At 41.3% G+C, this 14892-nt stretch overlaps 1 protein-coding gene across 1 annotated transcript in view; it reads left to right on the forward strand.

Moving 5' to 3' along the window:
• Positions 1 to 14892, forward strand: part of LOC130582581 (calcitonin receptor-like) — a 155438-nt gene that overhangs the window by 123344 nt on the left and 17202 nt on the right. Inside the window, exon 8 of the mRNA XM_057381377.1 lies at positions 10016 to 10169. Within this exon, the coding sequence (XP_057237360.1) occupies positions 10016 to 10169 (154 nt within the window). The remainder of the gene's footprint in view (positions 1 to 10015; positions 10170 to 14892) is intronic.

A 14892-nucleotide genomic window follows, 5' to 3' on the forward strand; every position in this document is an offset into this window, starting at 1 on the left:
TTATACAATTTTCTCTCTCTCTGTTTCTCTTTCTGTCGGATTAATCTGGATCTGAAATCATGGAAAAGAAAGATGTGAGTCCAGGCGGCCGTACAAGAAATGAAGAAGCAGCGGACAAGTTTCAAGGACATTCAAACAAAAATAAACAGGACACSTATAAGAACATTTATTTACATATGCTGAAAATATTGACTGTTGTACCTGAACTAGGAACTGCATTAATTATGCTATTACTGGAATGTTTATAGGAAGAGTTATCATCTGTCATCCTCTTAAATGAGTCTGACCCACAGAAAGGTGATTTGTGAACAACACATTATGTTCTCCATTACAACCTCCAGAAACAAATAAAACTCCTGCTGCCAAATGTCTTAATACAGCCTTACACATCAGATCTTTGTTTGTCATTTTCTGTATTCCACAAGACTTGGAACTTTAATACTCAGTACTGATGGTGGTAAAATGAAGATACCACTAATGACTGAAGGGGTAGCTCTGTCAATGGAAACTGAGCAATTAATTAGCTCCATGGGCACCAGTATCATAATGCTTTTAGGTGGGGCTGAGTTTGATCAGAAATTGGTCATGTCTCAGTAATTAGAACCTCTTCCACAAAAGCTTTAAGAGATCTTACTGTATTTTTTTCACTTTCCTGTTCTAGCAGAGATATCTATTCTTTCTGCAGGTTCTTCTGTAGCCTCTTCACTTTTTATGCAGTAGTTTCACTGTTGTTTCTTTCATTGAATGGTGTGAAATTTTATGTTTCAGTTGCAGTTTTTAYAGAGGCCATAGCAGGGGCCAGAGCTGCACTGGTAGTTTTCAGGAGCCTTGTGCAGGGTCTCAGGCTTGGCCATGGTATGTCAGAGAGTAAGGACCCAGCATCCATTCAGGCACACTCCAATCTCACTGTCAAGTCCCATCACATTGTCACACAACTTCTTTAGGCCTTAATGTATAAACAACCTGTACAGCCCCTTATACGGGTTCAGAGCTGATGAGGAAGAACCCAAAGCAATCCCTGTTTAATTACACACAGTGTGATTTTATTTCCTGCTGGCAGCATCTGTAACTAACTCAGCTCTTGAACATGGGAGGTGAGAGGATGGGGGCTGTTCTTTCCTCCTTGTGTAGATGTCAATATGTTTTAAAGATCTCGAGCTAGTTTGCCACTCTAGTTTATGGTGCAATACACGTGTGCCCTGTGTCCCTCGCAGGAGCACATGGTCCCTTTCCCTTCATAAGCATTTTGCTAAGTTTGCTGTCACTGTGGGCATGAAGTGGGATGACAAGGGGCACCTGGTTGTCTGTACTGCCCAAAATCCAGCTCCTGGAAGAAATAGCCCTTCTTACCAGTAAGCTCCTTTCTATTCAGCATTATTAGTTAGACCAAGAGAGCACCAAGTCCGGTGCCCACTAACACTGAAGTTTTTAAAGCAAGGTCATGGTAGTAGCAATACTAAAATATCAAGTTTTCTGGTGGGCACGAGAACACTACAAATAATCTCTCCATTAACAAATTCAAGTGATAACTATGGCTGCCTAATTGTCTTAGGTTTTCCTCCCTATCACAGTTACAGCAAAACAGTAGAAATAAAACATTGAGATATGTGGCCAGATGAGGAGTGTATAAAGAATATTTACTCTGATTTATGGGGTTCCAGTGTTGGTATTCCCCTGTTCCCAAAGGAATAGTCAAGAAAAGAAGACAAGAAAACACATGAGAGTCACTCAGAAACAGTATCAGTTTTGGGAATTTTTTACCATATAAATGTTACCTTCTCATCTCTTCTTTTTTGCATGATTTCAGTTGCTTGCTCTTCATTTAAAGCAGTATCTACTAATAAGTACAGATTTCTCAAAAGTATTGGAGCATCACAAAGGGAGGGRTGACAGCTTTCATGTGGCCCAGCCCAAAGGTTTTCATTTCAAAATAACTCGGACTCTATCAGATCCTGTGGATGGCATTTTGGCAGCGCGATCCCTACATGMAGCCTCTTATTTAGGAACCAGAGCAACATTTCCTCCAGAAATGTATTTCCAGAAAGGACCTTGTAAAACAAAATGCACTGTTGTCCAGAAGCTGAAGGCATCAGATTGTGGGGTTCATTCAAATGTTTTCTGGCTGCACCTTTTCTGCATGGATGAGGAAAACCTGCACTCAAATACCCAGCACAAGTGCAAACTTCAGATTTAAATGTCTCTGTGATAAGCCAGATTTAACCTGTCATTCTGCCTAATCATTATGCATCTGCACTATCTCTGGACCCTGAAGCTCTGCCATTGTGGCAGTAAGAAGTGAGCATTCCCAGCATAGTTGTTCCCAAAATCAGCAGAATCTCAGCATCCCAGTTCTTGCTGTCATCAGCTGCAGTGCTGCAGTTCTGCATTTCTCTTTTTAGCCACAGTGGCCATTTGCAACCATGAGGCTGTAGAGGCAAAGCACACACTGACTTTATGCAAAATGAGTTAATCTATTCCAAATTTGCTCAAATTCATGGCATGCCTCCAGAACTGCTGCTCAACAAAGATGTTGCCCTCAGATCTGAGCCGCAGCAGTCTCCAAAAATCTATTAGTCTTCCACAATGTGGAAGTGTGTTTGACTTAAATGCCTTACAGAGGCTTTTTTCAYTTTTCCTTTTGGTTTTCCTAAGAGATGGAGAGATGGCAAAGTGAAGATGACATAAAAATGTGGGATAGTACCTGGGCGACCACGGGTTTCTGTAACTGCCTTTCTCCAACGCATCTGAGAGACTGAAAGTTAAATAGACAATAYGTCATTAGCCCCTAAAAACACGGGCATAGAAAAATGTCAGGCAACCACTCTAAATGTCAGATCAACAAGTGCAAATGCTTACAGTGGCCTTTTTGGTGAATTCTGTGCAAAGCTGTGTGGACAAGGCACACCCATGAAAATCTTCTGTTTTACACAAGGCCTCCCACTGTTCATAGAACATTTAAACAGCTCAGGWTTTGATGTTTCTCTGGGAATATAAAGCAATTATGTCTAGAAACTTGTGAGGTTTATTCTCCAAGTTTTCCTTAACACATGCTTTTAAAGAGGTCTACCTGAAATGTGAGAAATTGAAGCTTGAATTACCCCAAAAGAAGATTTTTCAAAATCCCTAAAAATATGGATTGTTCAAAAAGGAATTCCCCTCAGAAGGACAGTACCATAATGTTTCCAARCCACAATATTCTCCCTAATACCATGCTGCCTCAGCTGTTTTCCTCACTTATTCGGCTGATTAAATGTCCGTGCTGCCAGTGAAGTCAGACATGTCTCAACCCAAGAGACCATTTCCCTCACTCTAAATCAGGTGGCTAAAACAGGTCAGGTGAATTAAATGCAGAGTGCTCATTCCTCTTCAGAGACTTCATCCCTGCACATTTATACTGTGAAGTCAGACATGTCCTTCAGTGACTGCTGTGCAGACCCACAGCATTGCCCATTTTCAGCCACAACCTGCTACTGGGTGTTTGTTGAAGGTATCTAAGACCAAACAGAAACAGAAGAGAAATAAATGAAAGAACATCAAAGTGCCTTTACTGATGACAGCCAAATGTGGAATAAGGGTATGGAAGAAGAAGCAGTAAAGACTTTCAGCAGGAGTTAAAAATCAAGAACCCTGGGTTAGTTGTGTACATGGCCTTTAAATTTAGTTGGCAGAATGAACTCTTGGTCAATAAAATGTCTGTTATTTGGATAATTGAGCTCCTTTGCTCACCATTTCACCTCTGAGTGGCTTATGGTTGCATACACCCAACTCATTGATTTCCAAATTTTCTGGCATCCCCTTGGCCCAACATCTTTTGAAGGGTTGCAGGCTTTACTTAACAGCAGGTCATCTCAGGAAAGCCCCAGAGCAGAATCTGAGCACATCTAGAGAAACACTCAGAAACATGTAAGATCAGGCATGTCTTACCTGTTTTGTAGATACATAAGCTGACCTAGTTGCCCCATACTAAAGATAGACAAAGTCACATTTAGGGCACTATCCATCTGGCTTATTTTAGATATATCCTTTAGGATGAGGTAATTTTTCCTATTATCTCCACCATCTCTATCGTTATCTTTTGATTACAGGAGAGATAGATTGGGTGTCTATATTTAGTGTCACAAATCCCAGTGGTGCCATTAGAAAACTCTTGGAGCATTAACTGAGTCACGGAGTGGATATATCCATGTCATCAAAGCTGCAYGTGTGCCTAGTCCCCAGCAAACACTTTTGCAGGTCTAGATCTTACACCTCAAACACAAGGTAGGAACAGTTGGCATGGAACAGATATGTTCCATGTAGGCTTAAACTACCCAGGCTGAGGACACAATRCCCAGGGTTCACCTGTGCCTGGATTCAGATTTGAGTAACCTCTGCCTYGTCCAGTCCTCCTGTGCCTGGTCACATCTTGCCCAGATGTGACGGTGGGGGACAGGTGCCTGGAATAGCTGGAGCTCTTAACCCTTTTTATCAGGGATTTATCAGGGATTACCTCCCACCACTGGGAGAAGGAGGCAGCACATCCTGTCCAAACGAACAGCCAGCTGCACTATTTTGTGCTATTTTTTTAGACAGACCTGACTGCCCTTGTTTTYTCTCCCTCTCTTCTGGCCTCTGCTCTCCTCCATCAGTCAGGCTCATRTCTACAATACCTGCCTGAAAAGCTGCCTCCTCCAGCCACACCACCCAGAAACCAAGCTCATAAAATCCCTCGAGCCTGATGAGGCTGTTTTGCTTTGCCTCACTCCCTGTGTGACACTTGCCATGGTGCATCCTGCAGGAGAGGATCCAGGGGCACCATGCACACTGACACAGTGCCAAATGTGCCACGAGAGCCCCTGTGGCCCTGCAGAGCTCAAAGCTGCAGCCCAGGGAGAACTATTGCTACAGCAGCCAGGACTCAGGTATGTGCAGATGCAGCTCTTTTAATTCCTGCCCAGAATGTGCAAATCCRGGCTGGCTGCTTTGCTATAGCACAGACATGGGCACACATGCTGTTWAGAATATCCCCTATTGTTTAATTTCATATTTTGCTCTCTTGTTACACAAAACCTAGGAGCCCTCTGAGCAACTGTGTACATTGCGTTCTGTGCGTGGTTTAAAAGTATATTAAAATATTAATCTTCTTCCAAGGCCCAGTTTGCCAGGTTTCTGACTGGAACACAGTTTAATGGATGACTCATTGCAGATACATTGTATAATGCTATGATGTTCTGATAGCCAGTGATTTACAGCTACAATATTTAGCACTCTCTTGCTTTGGAAAAACCTTTTATTGCTTATTTGTGTAACATATGGATACTTGGAATTTAAGAGTATTTTCATAGAATAGTGTTRTAATAGTCAGAAAAAACACAAACAATTTTTTTTAAGGCAGAGCAGTAATCACACTTGAAGCTACTCCTTTAAAATGCTAAGTTTAGAATGTTTGAAACTATTGTTTTGCCTTCAAACTGTGTTTGGATAAATCAATCTGGCCTCCATGGCAAGCAGTAACTCTTCAAGGAGGATCCTTCACTGCCGAGTACTGGGGAGGTTTCCTAGAGGTGAAGAGGAACTAGAATAGAAAGGTCAAATATGTTTATTTCCCTTTAAACAAAGTACAGCTGTAGTGATGGCTCATATGGCTGGTTTGGTTTAAAATCGATAACCTCAGCAGGCCTGTTCTTAGCAATTGATTTGAAATGTCAGTCAGGGGCATTTCAATGGAGAGCAAGCACTGAGGAAGAGACATTTCATTATGCACACTGAGGGGCTTTCCCACTCTTGCTTTCCATAGGGCAGGCTCTSTGGAGCTGGCAAGCACTGGTGTGAAACTCAGAACTCCCAAGCAGCCAACCTGAGTTCCTTCACCTGGGAAGGCACTGCAGGAATGAGGACACACAGGAWTCTGTATGATTTTACTATGCCAAAACTGAATCATCCCTTCTACTCTGACTGAATTACTAGGACAACCTGCTGAAACAATTMGCAGGTTTATTTCATATTGAATGTTGTTATTATTGCTGAAGGTGCTGTTCTGGGGTTTAKGTAGTCCAAGAGTTTTGTCTTGATTTGCCCCAATGGGTAGTGATGGTAATAAATGGTGTCGTTTTCTGTCCATAAATTATTAACCAATAACAAGGAGAGCCTTAGCAGAGAAATGACAAGCAGGTGTGATGAGAGGTGGCAGGATTAGCTGAGAAGAGCCATGTGCCAATTACATTATTGTGCAATTGCAGGGTCCTGCATAGGCAGATGGACCTTTGGGACTCCTTTGGCAGGACTGGAACATTCAYAGTGTTTATAATATGCCAGTATATCCTGCAGAACATCACAGACACCATTTCTAGCTCTTTCTTGTAAAAGGAGAGTAAATTATTTTCCTTCTCCTCTGGGAAATGTTCCAAGAATCCTTTTGAAGTGCTTTTGTTGCACAGTGCAGCTGTGGTGTTTACGAGAGTTCCATAACCCTCTGCAAGGTCTGCAAGAGAGGAGAATATGACTGACTGTACTCCCATTGACCCCTTTGGCTCCTGAGCAGTTAGGCCACAATTTAAGGTCATCGCAGGTTGCTATTGTGAAGGAGGAGAATTAGCAATAATTGAGATTTTTCCCTTGGGTGCTGTCCTGCAGATCGGTAAAGAACCTTTCTCACTTTCTGTGTACGTCAATGCAATGCAAATACATGGTCAGAGGCAGCCTCTTTGCTTGTCTGTTGRGTTTCTTGCCAGGTTGCATTCTACCAAAAAAAGGCAGATTCTTGGACATCCTTGCAGAACCATGAAGGGAGGTACTTTCTTAGGTGGTTACTTGATTTTGAGGGCTGGTAAATTTTCCCTGATAATTTTTTCACACTTTCACTTACTGTGGCCATCAGCAGGTGCAGGGCAGTGCTGAATGTTTCCAGRCTCTCAAAAGGACGAGGATTTGTTTATTTCTTGGTTCAGGAGACAGCAACAGTTATGGGGATGCACTAGAAAGGACTATTGCCTGCTGTTTCCTCTCAGCCTGTGCTGCTCATGAATAAAAATCCACTAACTTCAGTCACCTGCACACTGGAAACTGAAAAATCATGGCTTTTAACTCACCTTCAGAGTGTGAAGATGCTGCAACAATCCTTTCCTGGATTTGACTGTGCTGCACATTGTACAAGACACAACAAGGACAGAYCCTCTGCCTCAAAGAACTTTCAACAAAACTTTTGTCTTCAGCAGAAGATAAACTCCCCCTACACATGTTTTTATCTCAAAGTTAGCAATCATAAAATCCTAGAATCGAAGAATGGTTTGGTTGGAAGGGACTTTAAAGATCATTTTTCTCCAACAGCTCTGCTGTGGGCAGTGATACCTTCTTTTAGACCTCAGATTACTCAGASCCCCATCCAACGTGGTCTTGACCAGTTCCAGGCAGTCTCCAGTCTCTCTGGGCAAYCTGTTCCAGTGCCTCACCACCCTCACTACCCTTGTAGGAAAAATAACGGTCTTTATTAATTATAGATATCAGTCTTTATAAATTACAGCAAAGATGTATAAATTATGGTAAAAAACCAATCTGTTACCAAGCATTGAACAGGTGGAAGATTTGCTTCTGYATCATCTTGCAGTTTTATTTTACTTGTTCCTGTAAGAATAAACACCGTATAAAACTTAATGGTTTTGCAATTTTCTCATTTAAGGCTAACAAACACAAAGGTGTTGGTTAAATTTGTCATGTTTTATTCATACCAATCCAATTCCTATCAGTAAAATGTTTATCTCTTTTACTTACTCTGACCTAAGAAAGACAGTTTCTGTATTGTAGGAAAATATTTCCATTGCATCACTTAGCCACAACTGAAACATGCTGCATTTATTAGCTCATCCAAAGAAAAGACTGATTACTGTCCCCCTTTGATTAATATGAATTTATTATTTCAATGTACAGTTGTGCTTAAATTCCCTATATTAACTTTTTCAGATAAATTCTCAACTTCATGTAATATGTATCAAAATACTAGTCACGCAAATCCTTTATTCTTTGTCAAGTGTTTTCTTACTCCCTTAACTTATTACATCAGAAATTATTAAGTTGCCCAAAAGTCCTGTGTTTTCTGCATGTCCATTGCTCTAAAGGATAAGTAAACCATTTTGCTTTTGAAGCCACAAGTCATTGTTCAGACAGAGGGTACACAAAAGAGAGAAATGTTGGGAAATTAAGCAAATGGAGCTTAGCTCTGCAGCTGTCAGGGAATGTTTTTTGTGCTGCTCAGAAAGTCTGTTTCCATTTTAGAGGCCGGGGTGACTGTCTGGTGCCAGGGATGGTGCCACCCCAATGTATGTGGAGACAGGGAAKTGCCCGCAGGTGAGGCAGCCCTGGTAGGGATGGGTGATCAATAAGGGGAGAAGGGAGCAAGGTGAGCCACCAGCTGTGAGACTGCACTGAGCATCAGCTACAGAACAAGGCACAAAACATATTGACCCAGACCTCTGAAAAACAGTCCAAGAATGATATAAGAGCCTTAATGAACACTTTTGCCTGCAGAAAAAAAGAGTGAATACATCTTCCCTTTTCATTTGTTTTGGTGGTGGTGGTGGTGGTGGTGGGTGGTTGGGTTGGGTTGGGTTCAGTATACAATCATTTTTGGGCACACTTTTAAAAATTGTTCAGGCACAGTGTGGAAATAAGATGCAAGAGTCTGTTTTGTCTTGAGTGGTGAGCAGAAAAAATGAATCACCGGAAAACAAAACCCAATCTTGCAAGCTAATCTTGTGAGAATTCTATGTCCTAACTTATCAATAAACCTGTATTTTCATGACCACCAACCTGCACTGCAAGTATTGAAACAAAACTAAGTACATATGTTCAGACAATTGCGTTGGGAATGTTTTTCAGCAATAGGAGGTGGTGGATTGGATGGCTAAGAAGATTTTCTGGTCCAGAGGGGCAGTCCAGACAGATACAGAACATGCAGTCCTCTGTCTGCTGAACTGCCAAAATTTCTCTATAAGGAGACAAGTGAATACTAACCACATCTTGTACAGTGCAGGTAGTGAGCTTGGAAAACATTTGCAGAAGTTAAGGGGAAGGAGTATTTTACCGTGGCCACAGATGATGACTGTCACTTTGCCCTCACTGCTGTCACCTCAGATTTCCAGATAGCATGTGGTGCTCCCCAGAAGGAGTGGGCTGCCCACTCCTGGCTATCCTGGGTGGTAGTGGCAAGGAAGTTCAGGTGGAGAACCTCACTGCCTGTCCTAAATATGGACATGAGACCCATTCAGAAGAGGGGCAGCATCGCCCCTCACCAGCTGGCRCTCCAGTAGTGGGCACAGCCTGCTTCCCTGCACCATCTGCCARCTGCTTGCCAGCAATTTGAAGCCACAATTCCTTGTCAAGATCTACATCTGCAACCTCATCTGACTCATGCATGGGAACCAGTTCACCAGCCCCATTTAGCTCCATGTGTCAAYTGTTATCTCATCAAAATAAAGCTGTCATCATGCAAAGCAGCGATGTCCCWGGTACCCCACAAAAAGAATCTCCGCCGCCACCAAAAGTTGCCCTTCCCAAAGGAGCAAGTTCAGAGCTGGGGGCTGTTTAGAGAGAAAATGACTCTGGCTTAGGTGAGAGACCTGAAAAAAAATTTAGGAAAGTTTGGTCAAAAGGAAATCACTCAAATTGGCACTCTATGTTATTGTCTTTTTCACAGCCCTCCTTTTACCTCCAGAAGAAGTTGTTTGTTTCAGTTCTAAAAACACCCATCAGATTACCAACTTTTTAAGGATWTTTTTTTTTTATTTCGTGGTACTTTTCAGAGTGCTGTTATCATCATTCTTTTCTATTTTGTGAGGGCTGTTCCTTTAATTCATCTCATTTATAAAAGTTTAAAATCCCTCTCACTGATAGATGTTGAAAAAAAGAAACAACGACCGAACAGAGAGAGCTGGGGATTTTTGTTCCCCTTTACTTTCTAATAGCCTAGAAGTAAGATTTGTCTTTGCCTGCTTAAATGCAAAATGCCAGCCAAGTGTGTGACTTTCTCTCATTTGTCTAACAGGTAAGCTGCAAAGTGCTGCAATTCTTTCATCAGTACATGCTGGGCTGCAACTACTTCTGGATGCTGTGCGAAGGCATTTATCTTCACACGCTGATCGTGGTGGCGGTGTTTGCTGAAGAGCAGCGCTTGCACTGGTATTACCTCTTGGGCTGGGGTATGTAACTTTTCATTTGTAGCAAGATGGTCAATACTTTCAGATGTTTGAACTCTTCTAGCACTTTTATACCACTTRGAATCTAATTTATATCACTAGATCGTAGCTTAAGACTGATTTCTTGGATCCTAAATTTGAGTGCATTTAATTGGATGTGCTTAGAGACYTTTATTTCCTGCATCTTGGGATTTGCAGAAACGAATGCTTCTGTTCTGTTAAGAAAAGCTATGGGAGAAAATATATTTCTATTCAAGAATATCTCTTATCTGAGAAAAGTTGTCTATTTTTGTCACTTATATGCGAAAACACGAATGTGTGACAGTACCTATAAAGTACAATTTTCCTGAAATGAAGAGGAAAGATTAGAATCTGTGTCTTACAAAGTGAACCAAACACTGCATACAAAAAGAGGAGCCAGAATTTCTCTGGAAGTGAATCCAGTATCAGATATATTTTGACATATGTTGTTTAAAAGAAAAAAAATTATTTTACCTATTGAGAAGATAATGGCTTTGCTGTTGTTTTGTACAACAATGACCTCTAAAGCATTTCAGAGAAACATACAGGCGTCACTAAGCAAATCTCAATGATATTCTGTGAGAGAGGTTACAAATCCCTAGAAAATGGATGCAAACTGTGTGTGGTCACGTGCACATTGCCCAAGGAACCATGTCTAGGGCTGGTTCTTCATCTCCAAATATGCAAATCTCTTCTGTTTTCACTCAGGGACCCCTTTCCTTTTTAATGGCTAACAGCATCAGATACTTTTCCTTTGGACTGTCTGGTTCATTAAAAGGCCATATTAATATAACCAATATATTACAATGAAGTCTCTTTTGCATTTAAATCACTATTGTAAATCCTTTCCACATCAATGTTGACAGAAAATCAATATCAAGGGCTTTTTTCCAGTTTGGCAACCATGACTCTCTGGCCTCATTCCAATTTCTGGTGAGGCAGTTCCCATTTCTTGGAACCACTGGTGCAGTGAAGCAGCAAATGATGGATCTTTATCCATTGTCCCACTGCACTTAGGGATGTTCTTGCAATCCCTGTCTGAAGCAGATACAATTTATTCTATATTTGCCATCCTCTTTGGCAAAGTTGTGTTTTTTTCAAGATTATTTCTTTTACAGCAGGAAAATAGAAAAATAGCCCTATTGCTTAAACCAACAGGACTTAGGATTTTTTGCATTAGATTAATGGATAATTACATGATTAGATAATTAGATCAGAGGAAAATGACCCAGTTCTACATGTTCTGAAGAAATTGAAAGCACTATCTTCAAACACAAATTAGGCATCCAATATTTGATCCTAAGTAGGCAGTAACAACAAAGTTACCCCTATTTGGATTTTCCTTTTAAACTCTGGTAATTTACTTTCTTCTTAAAATACAAGGCTTAGTGCTTTCTGGATTCCTACATTAGATACTAAGAAAATTACTATGATGTTCTAGTTTATGTTGGTTGTAGTGCCAGATAGCAGTCTTCAGGCATGTAAGAATTTGTCTTTGGTATTTTTTGTTTGGTCTTTTGCTTTTTTTAATGAGAACACCAGCATGCATTCTTTTTTCTTACGGGAATGGCACCTTTTCTGAGAAAGAGAGGCACCTGTCATGCTTTTGGAATTAAAAGTATGTGAAGCATCATCAGYTCTTAAATGAAGACAAGCTCCCTGAAGAACCCTAAGTTAAGTTGAAGTTTCTGGACTTTGTCAATCCAAATAGCTGAGTCCTCTTGGAGCAAGCAATTGTGCTATCACAAAAATCTCATAGCTCAGAATATTTGAACATAAAAAGTCTCACAGGGCTCTGAAATGGCAGCCAGATCTGAAGAATCATTTTAAAACATTTGCTTCCCAACAAAGCGTTTTCCATTTTCGTGTCTTGCAGAACAAGGCTTCCCAAAATAGTGTCGCTCCATATCCAATTATGCAAGAGGAATATGGTTGTAGATATATTTTCTTTGTGGTGACATTCAATTTAGGCAGTGCAATTTAATGCAACTGTGACATCCAGCCTGCAATGAAAGCTTATGAGCCAGCTGTAGTAGTGCTGAGAAYGACACCAGCAGCGTGGTGGGTAATTCTGTGAAGTTTCCTGATAAAAAACCGTATCAATGTCTGCAGCACTGCCCAAAAAATAAAGAGGGTAGCGGCTGTGGATGCTGGGGTCTCGAAAAGGATAAAGTTATTAAAAATGAACATAACTCTTGACAATGTCTGCAGCCTTTTTTATGAAACTAGATTAATATTTCCACAAAAAAAAAAAAAAGGTGGTAAACCTTCTAACTAAAGTAGAAATATTATTAATAGCAAAATGGTCTAATTGGGACTATGTGGTGACCCCTTAAATTTGCATGAATCAGTGTAATTCCACTGATTCCAGAAGCAGTAGTAAAATAGTCTAGCTTTCAGCACCCAGCTGTGTCAATCAATGAAGAGAGATACATTTCTCCAAAGGGCAGWACAGAGGAACCACAGCAGGCTGTGCTCTGAATTACAATTCAAGGGATCAAGGCAAATGTACAAGATGAAGTTACTCATTTTTCATTGCTATTGTTAATCCCTATGTGACAARATCTAGTTTATTTAATTTGGAAAAACCACTAATGACATTTGCAAAATAACTTTATAAGGAAAATAAAAATCCAAGCAAATATGAAAACTCTTCAAAAGGTTTGAGGTGATTGAATGGAATACAACATGGGAAGATGGGTTTCAAGGCTGATGCCATCAGTTGACCCCTTCTCTGGGAACTGCTGCTGGGGATGTCATTTCRTATTTGTTATTGTTTCACTGGGTCAGGAAATCACTTTTAGGCAGGACAAGAAAACAGTGGAACAGTACAGTCCACTCTGGCTGCTTCAGGCAATTTCACCCACATAGAAGTGAAAAGGGAATCATATATTTGAGCAGTGCTAAAACTGACTGCCTTCCAAATTGTACTGGGAATACTGACCTAATTGCCARTGCTATAAAGGACCAAAGGGATTATGTCACATCTGTTCCTGGAATGGCTGGGATAACACCTTCTCTGCATTATTTACTGCACCAAGAGTAGRTGGGACTCTGCAGTGACACATCTTACCACAACCCCCCAGTCCCTGATGCTCCACTTCTGAGCTCTTTGGCCCTTCACAAGAGMAAAGCATCATTTAGCCCAAGCAGAGTCCAGGCTGGAAATTTGAGCCATGGAGAGTCATGAGCTTCTGAGCCTGTAACCGGGTAATGAGCGCTTTCCATTGCATTCTTGAGACTTGCTTTGGAGTTTGTTGAGCCAAATATCCTAGGCTAATGCATTTAGCAGAAGAAAAAAGATCTTTTTACATCATGTGGCATCCTCTACTTGCAATACTTCAGACCACAGTTTTCAGCTGAAGAATTTTTGCTGTAACAGAAAGGCCCCTTAAAAAAAGAAATTCAATCTGTCAACAAAACTGGCCCAGACTTGTTCCATTTCCTAATCAAAATTATTTTCTCAAGCTGTCAATCCCACAAGCTCACCCTGAGGTCATAAGCACCTTGCTTTTTGTTCTGAGCTTTTTGTTGTTTTGCTGTGCATCGTCACCCAAAAAAGGCATTCTGCAGCCAGAGGCCAAGTCATCATTTTCTAAAAATATATAAAGGAGAGGGCAATCCAGTTTGTTCTCCCACACCTGCATTGTCCTCATAAGGTAAATTGCAATAAGAGCTTTCTTTTTGGCAGTAGAGTAAGTATCTATTGCTTAAATATACCTGGAGACATAAGAGTGTCCTATTTATGTACTTTTTGGAYCTTATTCTCACTCCCTACTATACGGCCAAGGATCCTCTGTCTCTTCTAGATGTTTTTATGCAAACACTAACATGTGAAAAGAACAGGAGCTATGTTCTTCCCTCTGTGATTAATCATGRTATTGACAGGATGTTTTCACACATTTTCATCTATAATTATAGAATATCCAAAGCTGGGTAGAAATGTCCATGGTTCATAGGAAACAGCAGTAGCACCACAGGTGTACTGCAAACTCTGCACAGGACAGACAAGGCAGTGGATCATGTCCCCACTGGCCAATTGTCTGTGTGTGCAAGGCTATACAAACTGGCTCCCCAGTCCCAGGTTTCTAGCCTGGAAGAGGAGAGGAACACAATATTTAAGCAAGCTGAAGGAAAATGGACAGGAATGGAACAGAYTGTCACTCTCAGTGTCAGGCTGTGAATAAGAACTTGAGCTTACCACTTTGTTAAGCACGGCATGTCACCAAGCCCAGTGCAAATTTGCTCCCATCAGCTCCCTGTCAAAGCCTCCTCTGAGGTGCCACAAATAAGTCAGGATGTGTGGATTTATGGTATTCACAGCTCCTCTCCCTGCTGAGATAAAGCTGCGTGGAGTGGGCTTGGCTGCTCGGGGGCTGGGAAGCTGCAGAAGGTATCACAAATCCCCACCCCCCAAAAAACTCCCATCTCCAAACATTTTCTCGTGCCACTGGCTCCAAATGAGAAACTCTTCACTCTGATTTTTATTGCTCCATAATCTGGCATGCAAGTCAATGTGCGTCTTTCTTGCTCAACAGTTATTTACATGGTTTTAACAAGTGTCCCTGGTTTCCTGAGGGAATTCTCCTCTGAGAACAGAATGATCCTTGCATCCTTCCCACACTGCCTGCTCACACCCTCCCTGCACAAGCCACAGCAGTGCAGGGGAGCCTGGCAGCAGCTTGGAGACACCCCAGGAGAGCAT

The sequence above is a fragment of the Malurus melanocephalus genome, unplaced genomic scaffold, assembly GCF_030028575.1.
Source record: "Malurus melanocephalus ecotype Western Australia unplaced genomic scaffold, MMel_1.1 scaffold_508, whole genome shotgun sequence".
Taxonomy (NCBI): domain Eukaryota; kingdom Metazoa; phylum Chordata; class Aves; order Passeriformes; family Maluridae; genus Malurus; species Malurus melanocephalus.